The sequence below is a fragment of the Acanthochromis polyacanthus genome, chromosome 2, assembly GCF_021347895.1.
Source record: "Acanthochromis polyacanthus isolate Apoly-LR-REF ecotype Palm Island chromosome 2, KAUST_Apoly_ChrSc, whole genome shotgun sequence".
Lineage (NCBI taxonomy): Eukaryota > Metazoa > Chordata > Actinopteri > Pomacentridae > Acanthochromis > Acanthochromis polyacanthus.
In genome coordinates, this window is record NC_067114.1 from 36,338,055 (window position 1) to 36,357,918 (window position 19,864).

The window sequence follows — 19,864 nt, forward strand, 5'->3', positions numbered from 1 at the left end:
GCGAGGGACCTTGCAGGTGGAAGAGCCATTCACTGCTTTTTCTGACACGTCCGCTTCTTCTGCCTTTGGAGCCTATAGCAAATCCATATTTTGTTGAAGGAGCTCCTTGGAGAATTTTTATTTTTTCATATTTTTTTTAACCTTGTAAACATGTCCATATGGTGTATTTTATATACTGGAAAACACATCATGAGCAGAGTAGGCAGTGGACATCATGGGTTAGCAATTCTACCTTGAAACTGCAGTGTACTAATGTGATGTGTCTCAAAAATATGGATTCAGACTTCCGGGGTTTCATACATAACAAACCTACGAAACAAAACCTGCCAACTCTCAAAGTGAGACTCTCATTATTATTCTTCAGAACTGGTCTCCAGTTCAAACATGACATGCAGTGAGTTTCAGAAAAGTTATAAGTAGACTGGTATGCACAAGCTGCAGCAAGTAGCAGAGGAGTGGGTGAAGTTAAGAGGCAAGTATGTCATAGATCTGCACATTGTAGAGGAAACAGCAGTGCACAGATACATCTAAGCCATATTAAGGCATTATTTTCATTGAGAACACATTTAAATCTGTAGCTTTGACGCACTGAGATAAGCTTTCAGAGGTTTAATAAATGAATGGAGAAGGGGTTCATTGGCCTTGACAGAAATCTCACTCTCTGAATGCCCTTCTAGTTAAGACCGAATAGGAAGCAAGTTCAAGCGACACTGCTGTGTATGTTTTTACAGCTTGTGTACACTGTTGCAGGCTAAACATTGGATTTTATTGTTATACACATGGCTACAATAATTCATGCAATTAGTTGACATGGCAGTTTCAAAATGATACAAGACGACAGAAACAGGAGAACAAAATCACATTTATAATAATGCTCTTTGTGCTTTCAATGCAACGTATCAACACAATAAACCCGATTAATAATAAATTTTCACAAAAATGTCAAACATTGGAGCAGACCAGGTCGTTTGACCCAGCAGCATTTAGATCAAAACTGGTTTTGGATTTCTTTTTGGCCATCTTTCCTTGCCTTGCCTCAGACTTAAGATAGCGCTCCTTGTTGTGGATGACCTGAATATACTGGTCAGTGCTGCTGTTCTGTTGGTCGCTGCTGGAGGCCAGGGAGGCCGAGTCTGACTCAGTCAGCGGGGTTTCCAGCTTTGGTCTTGTCTTGGACTTCGGATAAGACTCATTGTGCCCGGCCCTGGCTGGGGACTGGTATTGTCTTCCTGGGGAATGGATGTGATGCCTGGTTCGCACAAGAAGTGGGTCAGCTGCTCTCACGCTGGCCTGGGACCGAGGGCGTAACTCTAAATCTCCCCAATCTAATTCTCTGTCACCATCCTCCTCTTCATCATCTTCTTGCGCTCCATATCTCCGTCGAGCTGTGTGACTGTCTTTGGCCGCAGTCATATGGCTTTCTCCACGGTCACCGATGTAGAAGTGCGCTGGCTGGTGGAGGTCAGATAAGGAACGAGGCCGATGAGCTTTCCCTGACGACATTCTTTTCCTGCCTTTTCCCTGTTCTTCCTCCTCTTCTGCTTCACTCAGATGCTGCTGTGATGGGTGGGACCGGTGACAGTGTGGTTGATGGTGAACGGTGCGGGGTGCGTAGCGTCTGACGTTTCGTGGGTACAGCTCCAAGATCTCTGCAGGCTCCTCCATGAGATAATGCCGTGGGATACGCGTCGCTGAGCGCAGCAGCTTCTTCCTAGGCTCGTGCTCATTGACAATCACGTAGCGGGTGGCATGACCACGACGTCCTCCATAACTCTGTGCAGTGATGATACCAGCAGCCTCAACAGGATGCAGAGAGCGTATGGTCTTCCTGTACAAGGGGTCGGAGTGGATGCTGTCAGAACAGTGAGATGGAGGATTGTACGCCATGTAGTGGTAGGACTTGGACCTGCAGGTACCGCTAGAGCCACCAAGAAGTGGTGGAGGCCTGTTATGAGAAAGGACAACAATAATAATCAGCTCGTGATTATTGTAATGCAATAGTGTTGTTGTACGCTATCACTGTGCAGTTCTGTTTAGAAGTGTAAAATGGTGACATGTCTGCTCTGGCTTGCCATGTAACAGCTCGTAATTCTGGCAAAATTAAAGCAAACAAAACATTGTGTTCACTTTGACTGATGAGTGAGCAAGTTTTAAAGACTGCAGTATGTACTGTCATGAATTTTGAAGAAAAAAAACAATGGCTGGATGTTAGCCTGAAAAACATTCCAAAACTAAATAACTAAAGCAGTGATGCGATGGATATGCTGTTTTTACAAAAATGGTCTTAAACATGTGAACAAAAATACATCATCCTTTAAAGCCAATATTTAGCAGGTTAAATTTGACGCTTTTCATGCAAAAGACATTTACATAACTTACAAGTACTTGGTGCTTTCCACAGAACAGTTTTCTTGCCAGAATGCAAAAAAACTGAGAAAGCATTTAGAAAACTTCCCACTGATGAAACCCAGGTTAATGTTAACTTAAGTACAAGTTAGAGCTCAACAAATCTTTTTTTTCTACACCAAAATCAAATATTTTAGATATTTATGTTAATAATACAATATATGTGACCATGTATTATACAAGTTTAAGATAAGACTAAATTCTAAGAGGAATATTTAGAAGCTAACCAGCAATAAATAGAGTCAATGAAATCAGCATCACCTTCAGTAACTGAAATATTAGTTATGAACACATTCATACATCAAAAATGATCAATTATAAAATACAGCGCTCTCCAAAATTATTGGCACTCCTGGTTGAGATGTGTTGAAAGCTTTAAAATGAATTAAATTTTTATTGCAGAAGCAAACTTTCACACTGAAAATTGTAGAAAAAATGTATTATAGGAGAAGATTAGGTGCTGTTTTGTTAGCAAAAGGGGGTTGTACAAAGTATTAACATCAGGGTTGGTAATAATTGTGGCACACATGATTTGATGTAAAAGAATTATTTCTAAATGTGCGAATCCCCCCCCCCCCCCCCCCCCCCCCCCCCCACTGAATAAATGCAATTGAATTAAAGGTTGGATTTTCCTCTTTCTTCCCCATTGTGGTTATTTAGAAAAACACTGAATTTATTAGAAGCTAAAGAACACATCTTAACCAGGGGTGCCAGTAATTATGGAGGGCGCTGTATATTCTATAATAAAATGGGCTATTCTGAGTGAATACTAGAATGAGTACTTTTGCTTTTGATAACTCAAGCATATTTTTACAATACTATTTATATAGTTGAATCTAAACTTTACTATTACTTGTAACAGAATATTTCTACACTGTGGTTTTGCTATGTTTTATTTAAACCGCTACTGCTGATTGGCTCATCCAGTATATCATCATGTGAGACCTGCTAGGCATGTGTTCCAGCCGGTGTTTAGGCAGGACGGTCACTGCTGGACTTCTCACTGATCCAGCCACGCTTCTGTTCAGGTCTGCCCTGGATGCTGACTGGGTGATGGTGCGGATGCTATTTCCACGATGAACAGGAGACTGAATGTTTGTCACGCTGCCGTTGTGTCGGGGGGATGGGCTGTGGATGGAGACCTCCTGACTTGTGATGTCACTCTCCAGCTGATCTGGCTTTTTGTCTGCTGCAGCCTCTGGAGCCTGCAGTCTTGCTATAGGAGGGTTCAGTGCCACAGGGTTAGGGTCACAATGCTGCAACACAATGCAATTCACATAGGAGACCTGACAAACACCAGATACCTGCAGCCATCTGGAAGACTTTTTTCTTGTCTTCAGTCCGCTCCTAAGAAGACAAAAGGAAAATTCCATCTTTAGACAAACTCCTACTTACGCCATGGGCATTTACGGATTATTTTCAATAATTAATTCCCATTTTTCGCCCAGGGTTCATCAAATCCACTTTCTAAAGGTTTTGCACAGCCTTGGAGATTTAGCTGATCATACCGTCCACTTAGTGGCATAGTATACTTGTTTATAAGACAGCTGCATAATGGAAATGGAAACAGGACTGCATGCCGATGTATTTTAACACTCACAGTCTGGAGTTGCATCCTCAGCTGGTTGTTGGTGAATTTGAGAGATCTGGCAATGGCCTGGAGATAGTATATCAGCATACTGAAACACACAGACACAATTCAAAATTCAGGATGTGTCTGTATGTATGCATGTAGATGTGTGCATATCCCATGTGTGTATGTGTAACGTGTGCAGTCTTACAACAGCAGCAGCAGTGCTGGCAGCACAACAACAGGGCTGGTAACGTAACTCATCACTTTACTGAACCACAATGGGAAGTCACTGGCCACTGTCTCGGAGATGATGTCGTAAATTTTCTCTTGACCACTGTAACTCACGTAAGCACTTTTATTTGTTTCAACATTGACAAACAAGGCTACCAGAGGCAGTTCCACAATCAGATGTGTTTCCATCACACACAGCTGTCTGCTGCCCTCATAAAGAAAGTACATCACATTTAAAAGAAAACTTTGAAATGCCTGTTACACTGCTGAAGGATGGAAGAGTTATTATTCCCACAGTTGACAAAGTGCTTTAACAGCAAGTAACAATTCTGTATACACAGTATATACAGCTGATCAGTATCGTTGAGTAATCTGAAGTAAAGACAAGTTGTGAAATGTCTTTTTTTTTTTGAAACTCTGGTCTTTGCAGGCACATTTGTCCAGCTCTGAAGCAGCATTTAATGGGCCAAAGCAAACTCATCTTCCATTCTCATCATTGTAAATAAAAGTTTTTGAACTGATATCTGGTCCAAACACACACACACACACACACACACACACACACACACACACACACACACACACACACACACACACACACATATATATATATATATATATATATATATATATATATATATCCTTTTTTTTTTGAGGTCATCTATACATTGTCTTTACCTGAATGGTCCACAGTGCTGTGACGGTCTGTATCTCACTATGGCAAAGATGGTGGGCAGCATACATAGAAACAGCATGAAAAGCAGCATAGCCAGGTAGAAATTGTTTGATCTGAAAAGCAATGAGAACATGGATGTGTTAAAATAATGCAATATGTAGAAATTATGCTATATTTAGATGTTTTACTATTTAAAGTCTTCTTCAGCTATCACATGCTTTCATCATCTAGTATAGTCATGTAAGGTCAGATCATGTATGAAACCTCACATTAATGGAATCAAATGTGCGTTGTGACATACAGGAAGTCACACAGTTAATTATGATGCTCTTCCATCCAATTTACTGATGTGTCCCCCTGAGTTATGTTTATTTTTTTATATGATAGGGTGAGTAGGAGAAGTTTAAAAACATTGTTTCTAGACACTGTACACAAAAGCAAAGATTACTGCATTCTCTTCTAGTAATTGGCTGCAGAGCCTACAAAAACAAAAAGTCTGTGCTGTTTCACATTGACTCACATTTATTACACAGAGCAGAGAGGAGATGGCAAGGGAGACTGAAAGCAAAATATAACATACTAGATCAATTTTTAAAAATGCTGCATGGCTCAGAAATGTGGGACTGAGGAGCATGTTCTCATTAAGTTGTTGGAAGATACATTCAGCATGGTGAAACTTATTTCTAGAATTGCAGAGTAGTATGAAAAACATCAAATGTGATGAGGCTGAAAAAATGAAGGCCTTGTCAAATAGCCTGTCTGTAGCATTTATATGACACAAAGAGCAGAAATGAAATCAAGAAACACCCAGAACCCATTCAGGGTTTAAAGGGGTTAATGACGCCAAAACAAAAAAATTTAATTATCATTTACAAAAATATTCTGTGTTCTGCACATTCAAGTGTCTCAGCATTCCATAATTATGACAAGGGGCCTAGCAAAGACAGGATTTTTTTCTGTATTACTGCAGTAGCAACATGTCAGTATTAAACTACCTCTCCTCTAGTTGTGTAGCGTGCAGTGCCTCCATGTGTGTGTGTGTGTGTGTGTGCCTGGTTGAATTTTCCACCACATCTGGGAATGACTGATAAGGACTGAAAGAGGCAATCATAGCCTTGTTACATAAATCAGAGTGGGCTGAGTGCCTTAGGCTTTGTGAATGTGTGCTGGTATAGGAAGATGCGTACACTGTTCTGTAGGACTACACACTGATATGCCACCATCACAGCGGATCTGAATAAGGAAAAGGGTTGATAAGAAATAGCAAGATATCTTGATGAAAATATGTAATCAGACCAGTGCATTGATGCAGCTTGATCTCTCAAGGGCTGATGCAGTTTGACCTCCATTCAGGATGTGATGTAATAGAAAATTGGACGTAACATCAAGTGTGTGTGTGAAATGGAAGATTTCTGTATATCTTCCTCTATGTCTGTCTGATATTTCTCTTTAAAGCTATTGGAATTATATCCTAACTGTTCTAAACAGGGATCACGCTGGTGATCCCACCCACATCAAGAGGAAAAATAATAAATAAAACAATTTTTGTTAATTTATTTCTTGTTTGCCACATGGACTTTTTTCCCCCCCCAAATGCCAAGTAAGTGCTGGATCACTGTTTATTTGCAGACCTTTGACCACTGTCTGTGTGGCAATTCTGCTTTGAGATTCCACTCAGGTTTTGTGTGAAGGCACATGTGTGAGTGTGTGTGTGAGAGAGAGAGGAAGAGAGAGAGAGAGGAAGAGAAAGAGAGAGAGAGGAAGAGAGAGAGAGAGAGACAGACCTGGAAGCTCGGAAGACTTGCTGATGTGGAACATTACAGGTGAGAACAGCCCAGCTCCTCAGATACATCAGACCGATAAGCTTTAACACATTGAAGGCAGGAAGACAAGGGGAGAAAAATGCTCCCATCCTGAATGAAAGAATGAGACAGGTGAGTAGCACACACACACAGACACACACAGACACACACAGACACACACACACGGGGGTCACACTTCATATAAAAGACATTACATTCAGTGCTTCACGGTTTCACTTCATTGTGTTTATTGCTGCAAGGCGACATTTCTGAAATTAGTTGAGAAAATACAGTCTAGTCAGGCACTCAGGTGTAATGGAGATATTATAGAAGGTCACATTCCGTTAAACAGGGTCATGGACACTGATCAGCACGAGCTAGAGTATTAGACTCTGAGTTAATCAAATGTTACAAGAATCAAAAACAGTCTTTCAAACTTACCAGATCATTCCTTGGTTATAAATTAAATGCAAGACATTCTCAGCTATTTTGAATTCTCCATATTCAGGCTGAGAAAAGAAGAAAAAAAAACATGAATGCAGTGTTGTAAGTTTTTTTGAATGAAAAATATTAACACACCTAGGTTTTCTGGATTTGTTATTGAGTGAGAAGTTTAATGAACTTTGTTAAAAAAAAAACATATTAGAAGCAATTATTTACCCTTACACATTCTTCATATTCTGTGCCTTCACAGTTTGGTCGAAGTCAATTTTGCCCGACCTGATCCAAGGATTCCTTCATAACGGGTGTCTATACCAAATTTTGAATGATATCTGTATTTAGAATGTCAAAAGTAGCCTAGTCGACATGAATTCAATTTAATTTTATTTATATAGCACAGATTCACAGCATGTGTCATCTCACAGTGCAAAGAATGGTAAGGTACAGGTGGGATGTGTGATAGAGAGCGGGAGTATTTTTCTTCAGACTTTACACCAATCTTTTTTGGAGGAAAATACCTACAAACTGAAAACATAACACTACCTCTGTTCACGCAGATTGCGGCAATAATGGGCTCATGGCATCAGAACTGGACCACAGAGCAATGGAAGAAGGTGGCCTGGTCTGATGGATCACGTTTTCCTTTACATCACATGGATGGCCGTGTGTGTGTGTGTGTGTGTGTGTGTGTGTGTGTGTGTGTGTGTGTGGTGTGTGTGTCACTTACCAGGGGAACACATGGAACCAGGATACGCTATGGGAAGATGTGATGGTTTGAGCAATGTTCTGCTTGGAAACCTTGTGTGCTGCCATCAATCTGGACGTTACTTTGACACATACCACCTACCTGAGTGTTGTTATAGACAATACACCCATTAATGGAAACAGTATTCCTTGATGGCTGTGGCATTTTTCAGCAATATAAATGTGCAGTGCCACAAAGCAAAAAATGGTTCAGAAATGGCTGAGGTGTTGACTTGCCCTCCAAATTCCCCAGATATCAATGTAGTCCAGCATCCGTGGGATGTGCTGAACAAACAAGTCCAATCCATTGAGGCCCTACCTCGCAACTTAAAGGACTTAAAGGATCTGCTGCGAACATCTTGGTACCAGATACTACATTACACCTTCAGGGGTCTAGTGGAGTCCATGCTTCAATGGATCAGGGCTGTTTTGACAGCAGAAGGGGGACCAACACAATGTTAGGCAGGTGGTCAATGTTATGCCTGATTCGTTGTACTGTAAATGTTTAAGTTTCTACCTGTTTCTCTATCTCAGAAACATCTTCATCAGCTCTAAACAGAGTTTTCCTCCATATTGTTTTCCTGCTCTGACACATTCTCCTCCAAATCACTTTGTGCTTCCTCATCATTGAAAGACCAGATCCTCTTGCACAGTACTGATACAGGTCCACAGGGGTGTTTTTACATGCAAACTGAAAACCAGTTCCCCAGAAGACTTGGACCAACATGGCAGCTCAGTCGCAAACTTACTCTTTTACTACAAAAACAATTCAGCAAAAAGTATTTCTGAAAACATTTCAGGTGAGAAATAAGCAATGCAGTTGCTGAATGTCATCATTTTAGTTCAGAAACGACAAAAGTTTTGCGAAGCGTCAGACCTCTGCTCAACATGCTTCTTTTAGATAAAGTTAAAGTCTAGACTTTATTTTATGCAAATAAGCTGCAGGCAGCTCATTAAGTGACTTGCCACACCGTTGCTTGAGTCGTACACTACCAGAATGTAGTGCAGGGTGTTTCACATAGACAATGAATGGAAAGTATTAAACTGATGAAACTTGTGAACGCATACCATAAGTCTTGCTGCCATAACCTCAGTCACTAAAATGGCAGCTCAGGTACTTTTATATACTCTCAGGTGCAGATCAGGTGACTATGTCAAGATATCTTCTGATTTCTGACAACCTTAATGTAGAAAAAAACTGTAGCATCTGTACGAAACTATAACATTTGAAAATATTTTCAGTTTTTGTGTATTTTGAATCACTTTAGGGAAACTCATCCAATTCAGTAAACTGCATGTAAGGATTAAGACAATGTTTTGATGGTTCCCCCTGAGTGAAGATAATTGAATTATTTCAAAGATGAACTGAATTCAAATTTCACAGGACTTACATGAAATTCTCGTTTAGATCTCGAAATCTCCAAAGATGCCAAACATCAGACTGAATCTTAAGGGAAAATTAGTTATTAGTAAAATGAGAATTTTCATTTGTGCAGTCAAAAGTTGTTGTTAAATCTTTCTACTCTGAAGGTCCTTGTACTGGGACCAAGCTGTATCTGTTATTGAAACACAACCCATAGCCAATTTTCAGCTGTGTATTTTCGGCTGGTACATTCAGTGAAGAGACCATGTAGTACAACTAAGACTCAAACATGTAATCACGTTTATTGTACACATTTGGTGAGCTGCAGTTGAGAAATGTTTCGAAAAAATGAAATAACATCACTGTCGTCAACTCCCTGTTATAAAGCTGTAATTCACTCTCTAGTTTGCAGTTTTGATTAGGGAGGGCTCCATCTCCTAACTGTCTTGTCACACCACTCCACCAGAATTTCGCCACCTCTCCAGTCACCTGCATCCACATTATTCTTTCATTTTGCATATTAGTGTTTCATTATTAGAACAAGCTGACACAGAATGACCTGTATGTGTGATGAATGCAATATTGTACATATGGAAAATGGTTTGATCCACAATTAATATGGTTTGAGACAGAATTTATTCTGAGAACTTTTAAGTGTTGACCTTGTTTTCTGCATTCAACTGAAAGCAAAAATATTAGGATCTCATACTTCATATAACGCAGCATCTGCACGATCAGACATTAAGTGCTTCCTCTGCAATGTACTTTTTCACCCTGTCTTGGATGAAGAATCTGCCAGCACCTCAAGAATCATTTGTCATGTCATATCTCACTGTCTTAATCCTCATACATTCAAAAAGTGAGAAAATAATAATTCACAGAGCTATGTTCTAGATTCTTCCTTGGTCACAAACTTCCTAGAGTCTTCAAACTGCAGCAGCGGACAGGCAACCAGCTTTAAAAGATGAAGACTTGTAAAACATACTTACAAACTTGCTCTCTAAGTCCCAGCAGCAGCAGTCACTTAGGTAGCGAACCACCAGACCTCTGATAAAGTCAATGAGCAGGATGCTGGCCACCGTGAAGATCATGTCAATGATGGACAGCTTCAGCATTTCCTGGAAACATACAGACACATTACCCTTAAATATTATGTAAACATACAAATACTGTCCATTTAATTAGTTATCACTGAAGCCAGGCTATAATTTGCTCATTTGCATGTCAGTGACTTACATAATGAGCAGAAATGTCTGTAATTCCTGTTGCTTGGTACAGTAGCTGCAGCCACTGTTAAAGGGGAGATGTATAAACCTTTGTGTATACATTCTGATGATTCATGGGTGGATTTTCATGAAATCCTCTAAAGACATTAATGTGCCAATTAAGCTGAATGATATCTTTCGTGATTCCGAAAAATTATCTGATAAAAATATGAGTCAGTCCAAAATTTTAGGTATGGACCAAATATCTGCCAGATAAATAAGTTATACTTTGCTTTTCTTAATATTTAGCAAATGCTTGCAATCCGTATTATGATTCATGACAACTAGTTTAAGATAGTGTTCAACATCTCTAATAATGACCTATGTTGTAGATGAAAGTCTTTAAAATTACTGAAACTGATTTTTTCATCACAAGGAAACACATTCAGATAGCACGGGAGACAGTATAAACTGAAATGCACTGAATCTGAAATTTTCAATTGTAAATCTAGCAACTTTAAGACAGTTCTTCATCTGAATTATAAATCCTTCTTCTGCATAAATTTGTCTTTTTTTAAAAAAAAGAATTTTAACTGGATCTCTTCCAACTAGAGGAATGCTAAGAAATATAAAGTGTACACCAATCAAAGAAGATAAAACCTGTCCAACGTAGGTCTCCCAGCACTGGTCCTGCTGAGAGCGGGCGTTCTTCTCAAATAGAACTGTCTGGTTGGGGACAGTCCCTGAGCTGCTCCTGCTGCTGTTGGTAACATACAGCACTGTGGCGATGGTTGCTATGGTGCTGTTGTGATGTTCAAAGACAGAGATCTCTGACACCAGGGTGGAAGGGCTGTCACCTTCAGGTTGAGATATGGTGGCCAGGTAGGAGCTAGAGTCAGTCCAGTTACTTAGACTCATTTGAACCTGAAGGAAAATAGAATACAGTCAATCCAGCTCTGCGCTATGCTATTCCTGTATAATGATATAAAAATGTAACAGCTGCTTTGTGATGCCATTCACATGTTCACTCCAGTCTTTGTTTACAAATTTAGTTCCAGTATGTAATTTATTAATTAACTTCCATGTAACACTGTGTAAATAAGACACATTTGAGGCGTTCATAGATATATTTGAAGTTCTAAATCTGGCTGACCCTTTCCCACTGCTACTTTTACGATAAGCTTGTCCTCATTGTAGTTCTGCAGTGTAGAAAAATATCTTAATATGAATGGAATGAATTCAGTTTTGTGTTGCTAGTAGAATGAATTTGTGTTCAGTGTACAAGTACAAAATTTTTGCAAAACAAATCAACAGCACTCTATATGTTGCCTTACCACTGTCATTGTGTCTGAAAATGCAGACATCTAGAACATCAAACTATAACTGTCTGTTTGTCATATACCACTTGAAATAAATGAGAGAATGTGTTGAAATCTGAGTGAACTAACTCTAGACTAGTAACTGTTTGTTACAACGTGTGATGTCTCATGTTTCGGATAGAGTCACAGAGTGAGTCGTTTCTATACTCACAGCGGAGCTCATACTGTTGACTTTATCAAGGAGGGCAATAATGAGGCTGTAGAGATTCCCCAGGTATAAAACAAGCACTCTGTTAAAACAGGATTACGACATTGTTAGTGTGCAGAAAGGCCTGTGATATGTCATCTAGCATGTCATTAATGCAGGAATGGGAAGCTGTTGTGGGACTGATAGAACACCTGGCCAGCTGGAACCGCAGTGAGGTTCGTGGGTGGTACATTTCCAGCTGAGCCACCAACTCAAAGGCAGACGGAGCAATCATGGTGATGAGGGAAACCACCACACTTACCTAGAGGTAGGAAGGACACAATATTCACTAACATAGCAGGTATACGGTAATGTTCATATTGAGAACAGATTTCAGGTGAAAATTATTACACAATAAGACAAACATTTCCCTCTGCCTCATCAGCAAACATTTAAAAGACTAGTAGATTGAGCACACCTCCCTTCATGGTAGGACAATGTGTACTGGCAAATCCCAGAAACCATTCGAGGACAGTTCAAGGAATCATATAAAAGAGCCCTTCTGGTGTGCCCTGTATCTATAGGGTACACCAGAAGAACCCTGACCCATCAAAGCCCCATTCCACAACTCACAAGATACAAAGTTTCTGCTGCCAGTGCCCCCATGCAGGCACCACATGACACCCCAATGCTTCATCGCGCCGTTTACTGTTCAGAATCAATTTTAGATATACATGACTTACAGAGTAGATCATTTTTTCATGCACAACTGGTCACTGAACTGGTCACTGAATCATCAAGCTGGTAGAAAAGCAGAGAGGTTTTAGGGTGACTGAAGCTCTCTGAAATTAATGAAATGATGAGCTCACTGACAGATGGATGTTGAGATTCAGTAGACATCTTCCACTGGATCCATCTCAGGTCTCCACTTTCAATTGCCCTTTTATAACTCTATTGTATGTTGGATAACTCAATCTAACTAATGATGATGAGAAGGATTACGTCTGTTCTGCTACTATACCTCATTTTTTTCCCACAGCGTCAGCTCCGGCTTTTCCTGCTCTAGTTTCTGAGAACGGTCCACCACAAAGTAGATGATGTAGATGCTGCCGGCGAGAGACAGCAGCACCAGGATGTTGGCTAAGATACGCAGACTGATCAGAACTGCCCTGAAAAGCAGAACCACAGAGACTAAGAGATAAAGGAGTCAAATGTAGTCTGCTCCTACAGATAACAAACAGTTTTAACATTTAATAGCTGAGATCAACTCCCTGGAATTTAAATTACAGATATCAGTCATGCCAATTTGAGTGCTTAAATCTGAATATTTATTCAAGACATCTATGACATAATTCTGACCAGTCAAAATGACAGCAGGATTGCTAACCTGCTCTATCAAAACAAACTTTAAAAACTTGTTTGAATATACTTTTACAACAGATTTGTCAAATTCCAGGTACTGATATATGTTGGAGTCCAGAATGACATCAGTGCCATAACCATTGATGGTAGATACAAAGAAGGGAATCCAAAGCACTAATTTATCCGATGTTAATACCTTCTGTCTCTCCACTCATGTCCTTTTAGTGTTTTACTGTCAGTTGTTTTATAACTGAAGAAACCTCACATACTGAATGTTCTAAATCAAATGGGATGGTACTAACTGTAAAAGTTAAAAAAAAGACAGAAGGTTTATGGAGTGACTGTTTTTTTGTTGTTGTTGTTTTTTTTAGCAGATTAAAGTACAGAAATCCTCCTGGAGGGCATGCACAGTATATATTAAAAACAAAAAACAAGACACAGAAAACACATACTTACAGACTGGTATCCTTCTTCTTTTCCTGCTCCTCGACAATGGCTTCCTGTGCAGAAAAAACAAAATAAAAACAACATTTATCATGACTTGTGTTTAATATTTTGCAGTTTCTCATCTGTAGTACTCTGTGCATGTGTTAGAGATATAGTATTACTCGTGTATAATTCAGTGAGTCTGTAACGTGTTTGTCCATATGTGTCTCTGACCCTGATGTTGTTGACAATAGCAGCTCCTTTGCTCTCTGCAGCCTCTGGGTTTCCTATCAGGTAATCCCAGGCACAGAAAACTCTCCAGCAGAATGTAAAGTTCTCATCAGAGGCACTGGCAAGGCTCAGACGGGAGTTCTTGGCCATTCTGCAGGAATATTATTTTTAGGACATATTATCAAATCATACAATATTTTACAAAACTGTAATTTTTGGATTAGTTGAAAAGTTTCACAGCATCAATGAGAATCTGCAGAATTACATCAAGACAGTATGATTTTTTTTATTCTATGAATTGTTTTTTGGCTCCACCATCTGTATATATATTCATATGAATATATTACACACAGCAAATTCATACGGAAACGTGGCACGGTTGCCTCATAGCTAGAGGTATGTCTGTGTGGAAGTTACATGTTCTCCCTTTGTCTGTGTGGGTTTTTACCAGGTTCTAGAGCTTCCTTCCAAAGTCCAAAGACATGCTGAGGTTAATTGATGATTCTAAACTGCCTGTAGATATGAATGTGAGTGTGATTTTTTGCCTCTCTGTGTAGTCCTATGACAGACTGGTGAGCTGTCCAGGGTGTCCCCTGCCTTCACTCTAAGTCAGCTGAGATAGACACCAGTTCCTGCTACCATAGAGAGGATAAAGAGGTGTCTAGATGATGGATGGATGAGCTTTACAAGTGACTACCAGCTGCAATTTCAGTGTTGATTTCTTGTTGAAATCTGTGATATATCCAGTTAAAATGTCTTAGACCTATTTTGACTTCTTTCAAGAAGCTGAAATGTGGTTTCACTATCAAAGTGTCACAAAATCTAAATTTAATTAACCGTTTAGATAATTAGTTTAGTTATAGGTTGACAAAGAGACTGTATTGATTTGTGTAATAGAATGTCTTCAAAGTCAATACACTGGTAAAATAAGAAGCTAAACTCGCTGCTAGAATGTGCATGTGCAAGTATTAAAGGGTTACAACTGAAGGTAGCATGTGCACTCTGCAATTCTAATGTAAACATTTTACCACCCTGGTATGTGTTTCTTCTTTATACCAGCCAGTTAGCTCCAGAACTTTGGGTGTAATTAGGTAGAACAAAGGTAAGGGATAACCCCTGCTTCAAATATTGTTTTTCTTATCGTTTCCTCTTGCTAGATCTTTTGTTCTTATTGTTATTCAATAAGCTCAAAAATATAATAAGACAGCATTTTCTCTTTAGAGGATGGAAATCTTCACTGTTGTAAATCATTGTGAAATGTTAGCATTCAATCATCATCTTCAAATGGTTGGTGAAAAACATTCATCTTTGAATCTGTTCTACATGTCTTTTCACCAATGTGCATAGTATTATTAAATGCCGTTGAACATAAAATGCTTACTGGGTGCATGGTGCCTCCTTCAGGATTAACATACAACTGTTCAGCCTCTATGTCAGGGGTCACCAACTGTATTTGCCAGAGGGCCAGAATTTTACCGGACAGTCACTTTGGGGGCCGGACCCTCAAACAAAAATTAAATAAAAATCGAATTTTGGCATAACATTATTATTTGATGTTTATTTTTTATATTTTTTCCATTTCATTACAAAACTGAAGGCATTTTTAGCCTTTATGAGTCAGTGCTCCTATCACCTGTACCACAGTCAACCACTAGGAGTGATAGAGATATTTTGCCTCATCTCAAGTCAACTTTATTCACAGAGCACTTGAAAAAGAAACACCGCAGAAGTGACAGGAAAAGGCCTCTTAACACGGGTAAAATGGCACTCTCTAAGGCCACGAAACGAAAAGTTGATGTGGAAAACAGATCCTTTAATAATGACTGGACTGACTGCTTTAATAGTGTGGACCACATGATATTTTCTCTTTGATCCTCACAATTTTGGAATCCAGTCGCAGGCCGGATTGGACGGTTCGGCGGGCCGGATTCAGCCCGCGGGCCGCCAGTTGATGATCACTGCTCTATGTGTTCATATTATTCTGAGGTATGTTGTGGTGTGAGGGCTGCACAGTGGTGTAGTGGCTAGCACTTTCGCCTTGCAGCAAGAAGATCCCCGGTTAGTATCCCGGCATGGGATCTTTCTGCATGGAGTTTGCATGTTCTCCCTGTGCATGCGTGGGTTTTCTCCGGGCACTCCGGCTTCCTCTCACAGTCCAAAAATATGCGGAGGTTAATTGATTACTCTAAATTGTTCTTAGGTGTGAATGTGAGTGTGATTGTTTGTCTGTATATGTAGCCCTGCGACAGACTGGTGACCTGTCCAGGGTGTCCTCTGCCTTCGCCCGAGTCAGCTGGGATAGGCTCCAGCACCTAGTGAGGATAAAGCGGTGTATTGAGAATGAATGGATGGATGGATGGATGGATGGATGTTGTGGTGTGCAATGAACATTGTTGCCTGTAGTTGACACTAGAGGGCATTTAGACTGCAGCGGCATGGTTGGACCAGCTGTCTTACTACAAGACAGTGCTAGATGCAAACTTGCTAGCTGGGAACATGCTAGCAATACTCACAATACACACTTTATCGCTTCAACTCTGGTCTCATAATCGTATTCCTACGATGGTGAATGCCTCTTTTGTGAAATAGTTTATATTTAGGCAGAGCAACATGAATGGAGGGTGGGACTATACAGTCACAACTAAAGCAATACTGTCAATTTCCTCCTCTGTTTGTGACCCTTTCTCAAAAGTCAACAATATGTTGCTGTCATCAACACAAATGTGCATACCAGTGTTTCCTAAAGTATAACACCAAGCAAATTATTTCTGTTAATTTACTTTTTTGATGTCTTAAATGCTGCTCTGGTGTAATTCTATTTTAGGATTGTTTTCTTCTTTCAAATGAGTAGTTCTTTTTTCGACACTGCATAATTTAGTCATTTTCTAAAACAGACCGGAAATTTTATCAAATCAGCCTTAGAATCACAATATTTTATCATCAACTTGTTATAACATCAGTATTAGTTGTAAAAAAGCACAATGATTACTTTCGTAACAAAATGATGAAACTGTAGGCAAAGACAGCCATCCCAACCAGGAAGTAGGCAAGGGGCAACCGGTACCCAGCACTTCCAATTTTCCTCACCCTGCCATAGTAACCATAGAATAACACAGAGTACTGCAGGTAGCCCTGTGGAGAACAAAACACAACAGATGTTCACACAAAACACAAGGTAGCACCGGCCAATGAGGATGACTTGACAAGGAAATCAACTGTACCTACAGTATGACTCATTATTTCCCTTAAATATAATGTAGGGTAATTGTCAGGATTTAAGAATTATGCCTTTAGAAGGATATTACGTTACACCAAGTCTACACTTATTTACTTGGGGGAAGGGAAAGAAGCCATGGAATAGAGGTCAGGGAGACAGTAAAGTAATGTTTAAATAATGGTTCATTGTGTCTGTAAGTAATGTGTTATTGACAAAACAGTAAAAAGAGAGAGAGACTTGCCCCAAGAGACCAGATGGTGTCCAAGTCCTGGGCTGAAGCCAGATGCTCTTTTGGAATAGTTTTACTCCTTGTCGTTCCAAATGGAGCTCCAGCCAGCAGCTGGTTCACACAAACATACAGTATCAGTTCAATGTACTGTGATAATTATAAATCAAGCACATTTGGTTAAGGTTGTGCTAGGTTTAAGTGCAAACTTGATTTGGTTAGATTTAGGCAAAGATCAGACTGTGAGATCACTTAAAGTAAATTTACTTAATTCCCAACTACAGTAATTCCAAGAACATGAATAGCACTTGCCAATAGCATGATCAAACCTAAATTACATTGTATGCAATGGAATGAACAGAGAACAATTAAGGAGCATAGTGTAGCTATAGAGTTACCCAGAGACAGAATCAACCCAAAAAAAAAAAGAAAAGAAATGTGACTGAGAGCATGTTATAAAAATCATGAGTAAAAAATATACTGATCCTACATTCCATCATCAGTCAAACAATTCACAACATAAAACAAACACAGACATAAAATCTGGCAATGCATCTATGATGCTTGATGGTGGGTAATATCAGTCTGTAAGGAGAGGTAAGATAAAGGGGAGATAGATGAGAAGAGACAGTGGAGAATTAGTTCCAACAAACCACAAAGGGAGGGAGAGATGTATAAAAAAAATAAATAGATGAATAAGATTTGGCAGTGGGAATGACAGGAAAAGTCATGTCTGGGGAAATTGCTTGTGTCTACATGTCATTGGGAAACATAAATCTAGCAGGTTTTTTGTCCTCCATTCTTGTCTGTAGTTTGTAGTTGTTTGTAAAGGATCCTCTGCACGGCAACAACGGACAAATCATTTACAGAGGTAAAGCAGTCAACAAGTAATATAAGGATGAAATACACATCGATCAGCCACAACATTATGACCACCGACAGGTGAAATGAATAACATCAGTCATCTCATGGAATGTTCTGCTGGGAAACCTTGAGTCCTGACATTCATATGGATGTTTGACATGTACCACCCACCTAAACATTGCATGTCAAACAACCCCCTCACCCCCATAGCAACAACAGCCCTTGATGCCAGTTTCTACTCTCAGCAGGACAATGCAAGCCGACACTTCACAAAAACTGCTCAGGAGTGGCCCGGGGAACATGACAAACCTAAGGTGTTCACCTGGGTTCCACATTCCCTAGATTTAAATCTTACTGAGCATCTGTGGGATGTGCCAGGAGAAGCCTGATCTAGGTAGGTCCCACTCTGCAACCCACAGGACCCACAGAATTCAGTGCCACCATCCCAGTGCCACATGACATCCCCAGAGGTCCTGTGTCCATGCCCCTCTGGATCAGAGGAGTTTTAGCAGCATAAAGGAGACTAACACAATATTAGGCAGGTGATCATAATGGTATGCCTGATAGGTGTACAACCCATCTTTGTCCACCGTGGTGCTGCTCTACATTTCTATTTAAAATACTCCGAAGATTGTTTTGTTGGATTTGAGTGAAGCTGCATACGTTGCCTGGTCATATTTTTTTCTTTGGAAACTCTTATATGATTTGGCAATGGGCTGTGGATCTTTATAGCACTGAATTATTCCTTTCCTGCCATGCCTCTGCAGACTGGAATTTATCTTGTTAGCCAGTATTTTGATATATCCACAGGCATTCATGGTGCCATCTGTATATGCCATCTCCTCACAATCCTTTGCTCTCATGCAGCCCCATATTATCACACTCCCACCTCTGTGCTTCACTGTTGGGAGTATGCATTCACTCTGGAAGAACCAATGTTGGTTCTTGGTATCTTGGTCTCATCTGAGAAAAAAAAAAAAATCCTGATATTCTTAAAATAGAATAGAATAGAATAGAATAGAAAAGAATAGAATAGAAAAGAATAGCATAGAATGCCCTTTATTAGTCCCACATGGGGAAATCTGCAATGTCATGGCAGCAAGGTGACAGTAAGAAAATCAAGACAACACATCTATAAATAAAAGACATAAGATGTATACACTATATATACAATGTAAATCTTCAGCTGTCTTTTTATTTTGTTAAGCCAATTGTATTCTTGCAGTATCATGCCGGAGAGCACGCAGGGTTGTTTTTCTCAAACAGTGTCTGCAGAGGTTTTCATTATGCAATATCATTCACACTGTCTGAGCTGTCACAGAAACTCCAATTTAGATTGATAACCCTTGTGGCAAGTCTGAAGCACTCACCCGACTGTTTATCAGAGATTGTGCCATCAGTACAACGTTCTTGGCATCACTTTAGGAGGGCAGCCACTGAGCTCTGTTTAGTGGTACTATGGCTTGTTCTACCTCCTATGATACTGCTGTTACCTTGTTTCCACTCAGTGTTAGTTGGTCAATTTGTAAAGACTTAAAATATTTTCTATTTCCTCTGGCAGTTCTTTCATTCAAACAAAGTCTTAATGCTA

General features: G+C 39.8%; 1 protein-coding gene across 1 annotated transcript in view; it reads right to left on the bottom strand.

The window, feature by feature from the left end:
* Positions 1-594: 594 nt before the first annotated feature.
* LOC110965846 (transmembrane channel-like protein 3) overlaps positions 595-19,864 on the bottom strand; it is a 28,475-nt gene continuing 9,205 nt past the window's right edge. Inside the window, exons 6-22 of the mRNA XM_022215011.2 lie at positions 17,425-17,523; positions 16,956-17,098; positions 13,970-14,117; positions 13,766-13,809; positions 12,969-13,116; positions 12,160-12,269; positions 11,972-12,050; positions 11,102-11,365; positions 10,226-10,354; positions 7,130-7,197; positions 6,671-6,799; positions 4,889-4,999; positions 4,188-4,313; positions 4,007-4,085; positions 3,711-3,753; positions 3,352-3,622; positions 595-1,945 (exon numbers count right to left, since the gene is read on the bottom strand). Coding sequence (XP_022070703.1) covers positions 943-1,945; positions 3,352-3,622; positions 3,711-3,753; positions 4,007-4,085; positions 4,188-4,313; positions 4,889-4,999; positions 6,671-6,799; positions 7,130-7,197; positions 10,226-10,354; positions 11,102-11,365; positions 11,972-12,050; positions 12,160-12,269; positions 12,969-13,116; positions 13,766-13,809; positions 13,970-14,117; positions 16,956-17,098; positions 17,425-17,523 — 2,994 coding nt within the window. The 3' untranslated portion in view covers positions 595-942. The remainder of the gene's footprint in view (positions 1,946-3,351; positions 3,623-3,710; positions 3,754-4,006; positions 4,086-4,187; positions 4,314-4,888; positions 5,000-6,670; positions 6,800-7,129; positions 7,198-10,225; positions 10,355-11,101; positions 11,366-11,971; positions 12,051-12,159; positions 12,270-12,968; positions 13,117-13,765; positions 13,810-13,969; positions 14,118-16,955; positions 17,099-17,424; positions 17,524-19,864) is intronic.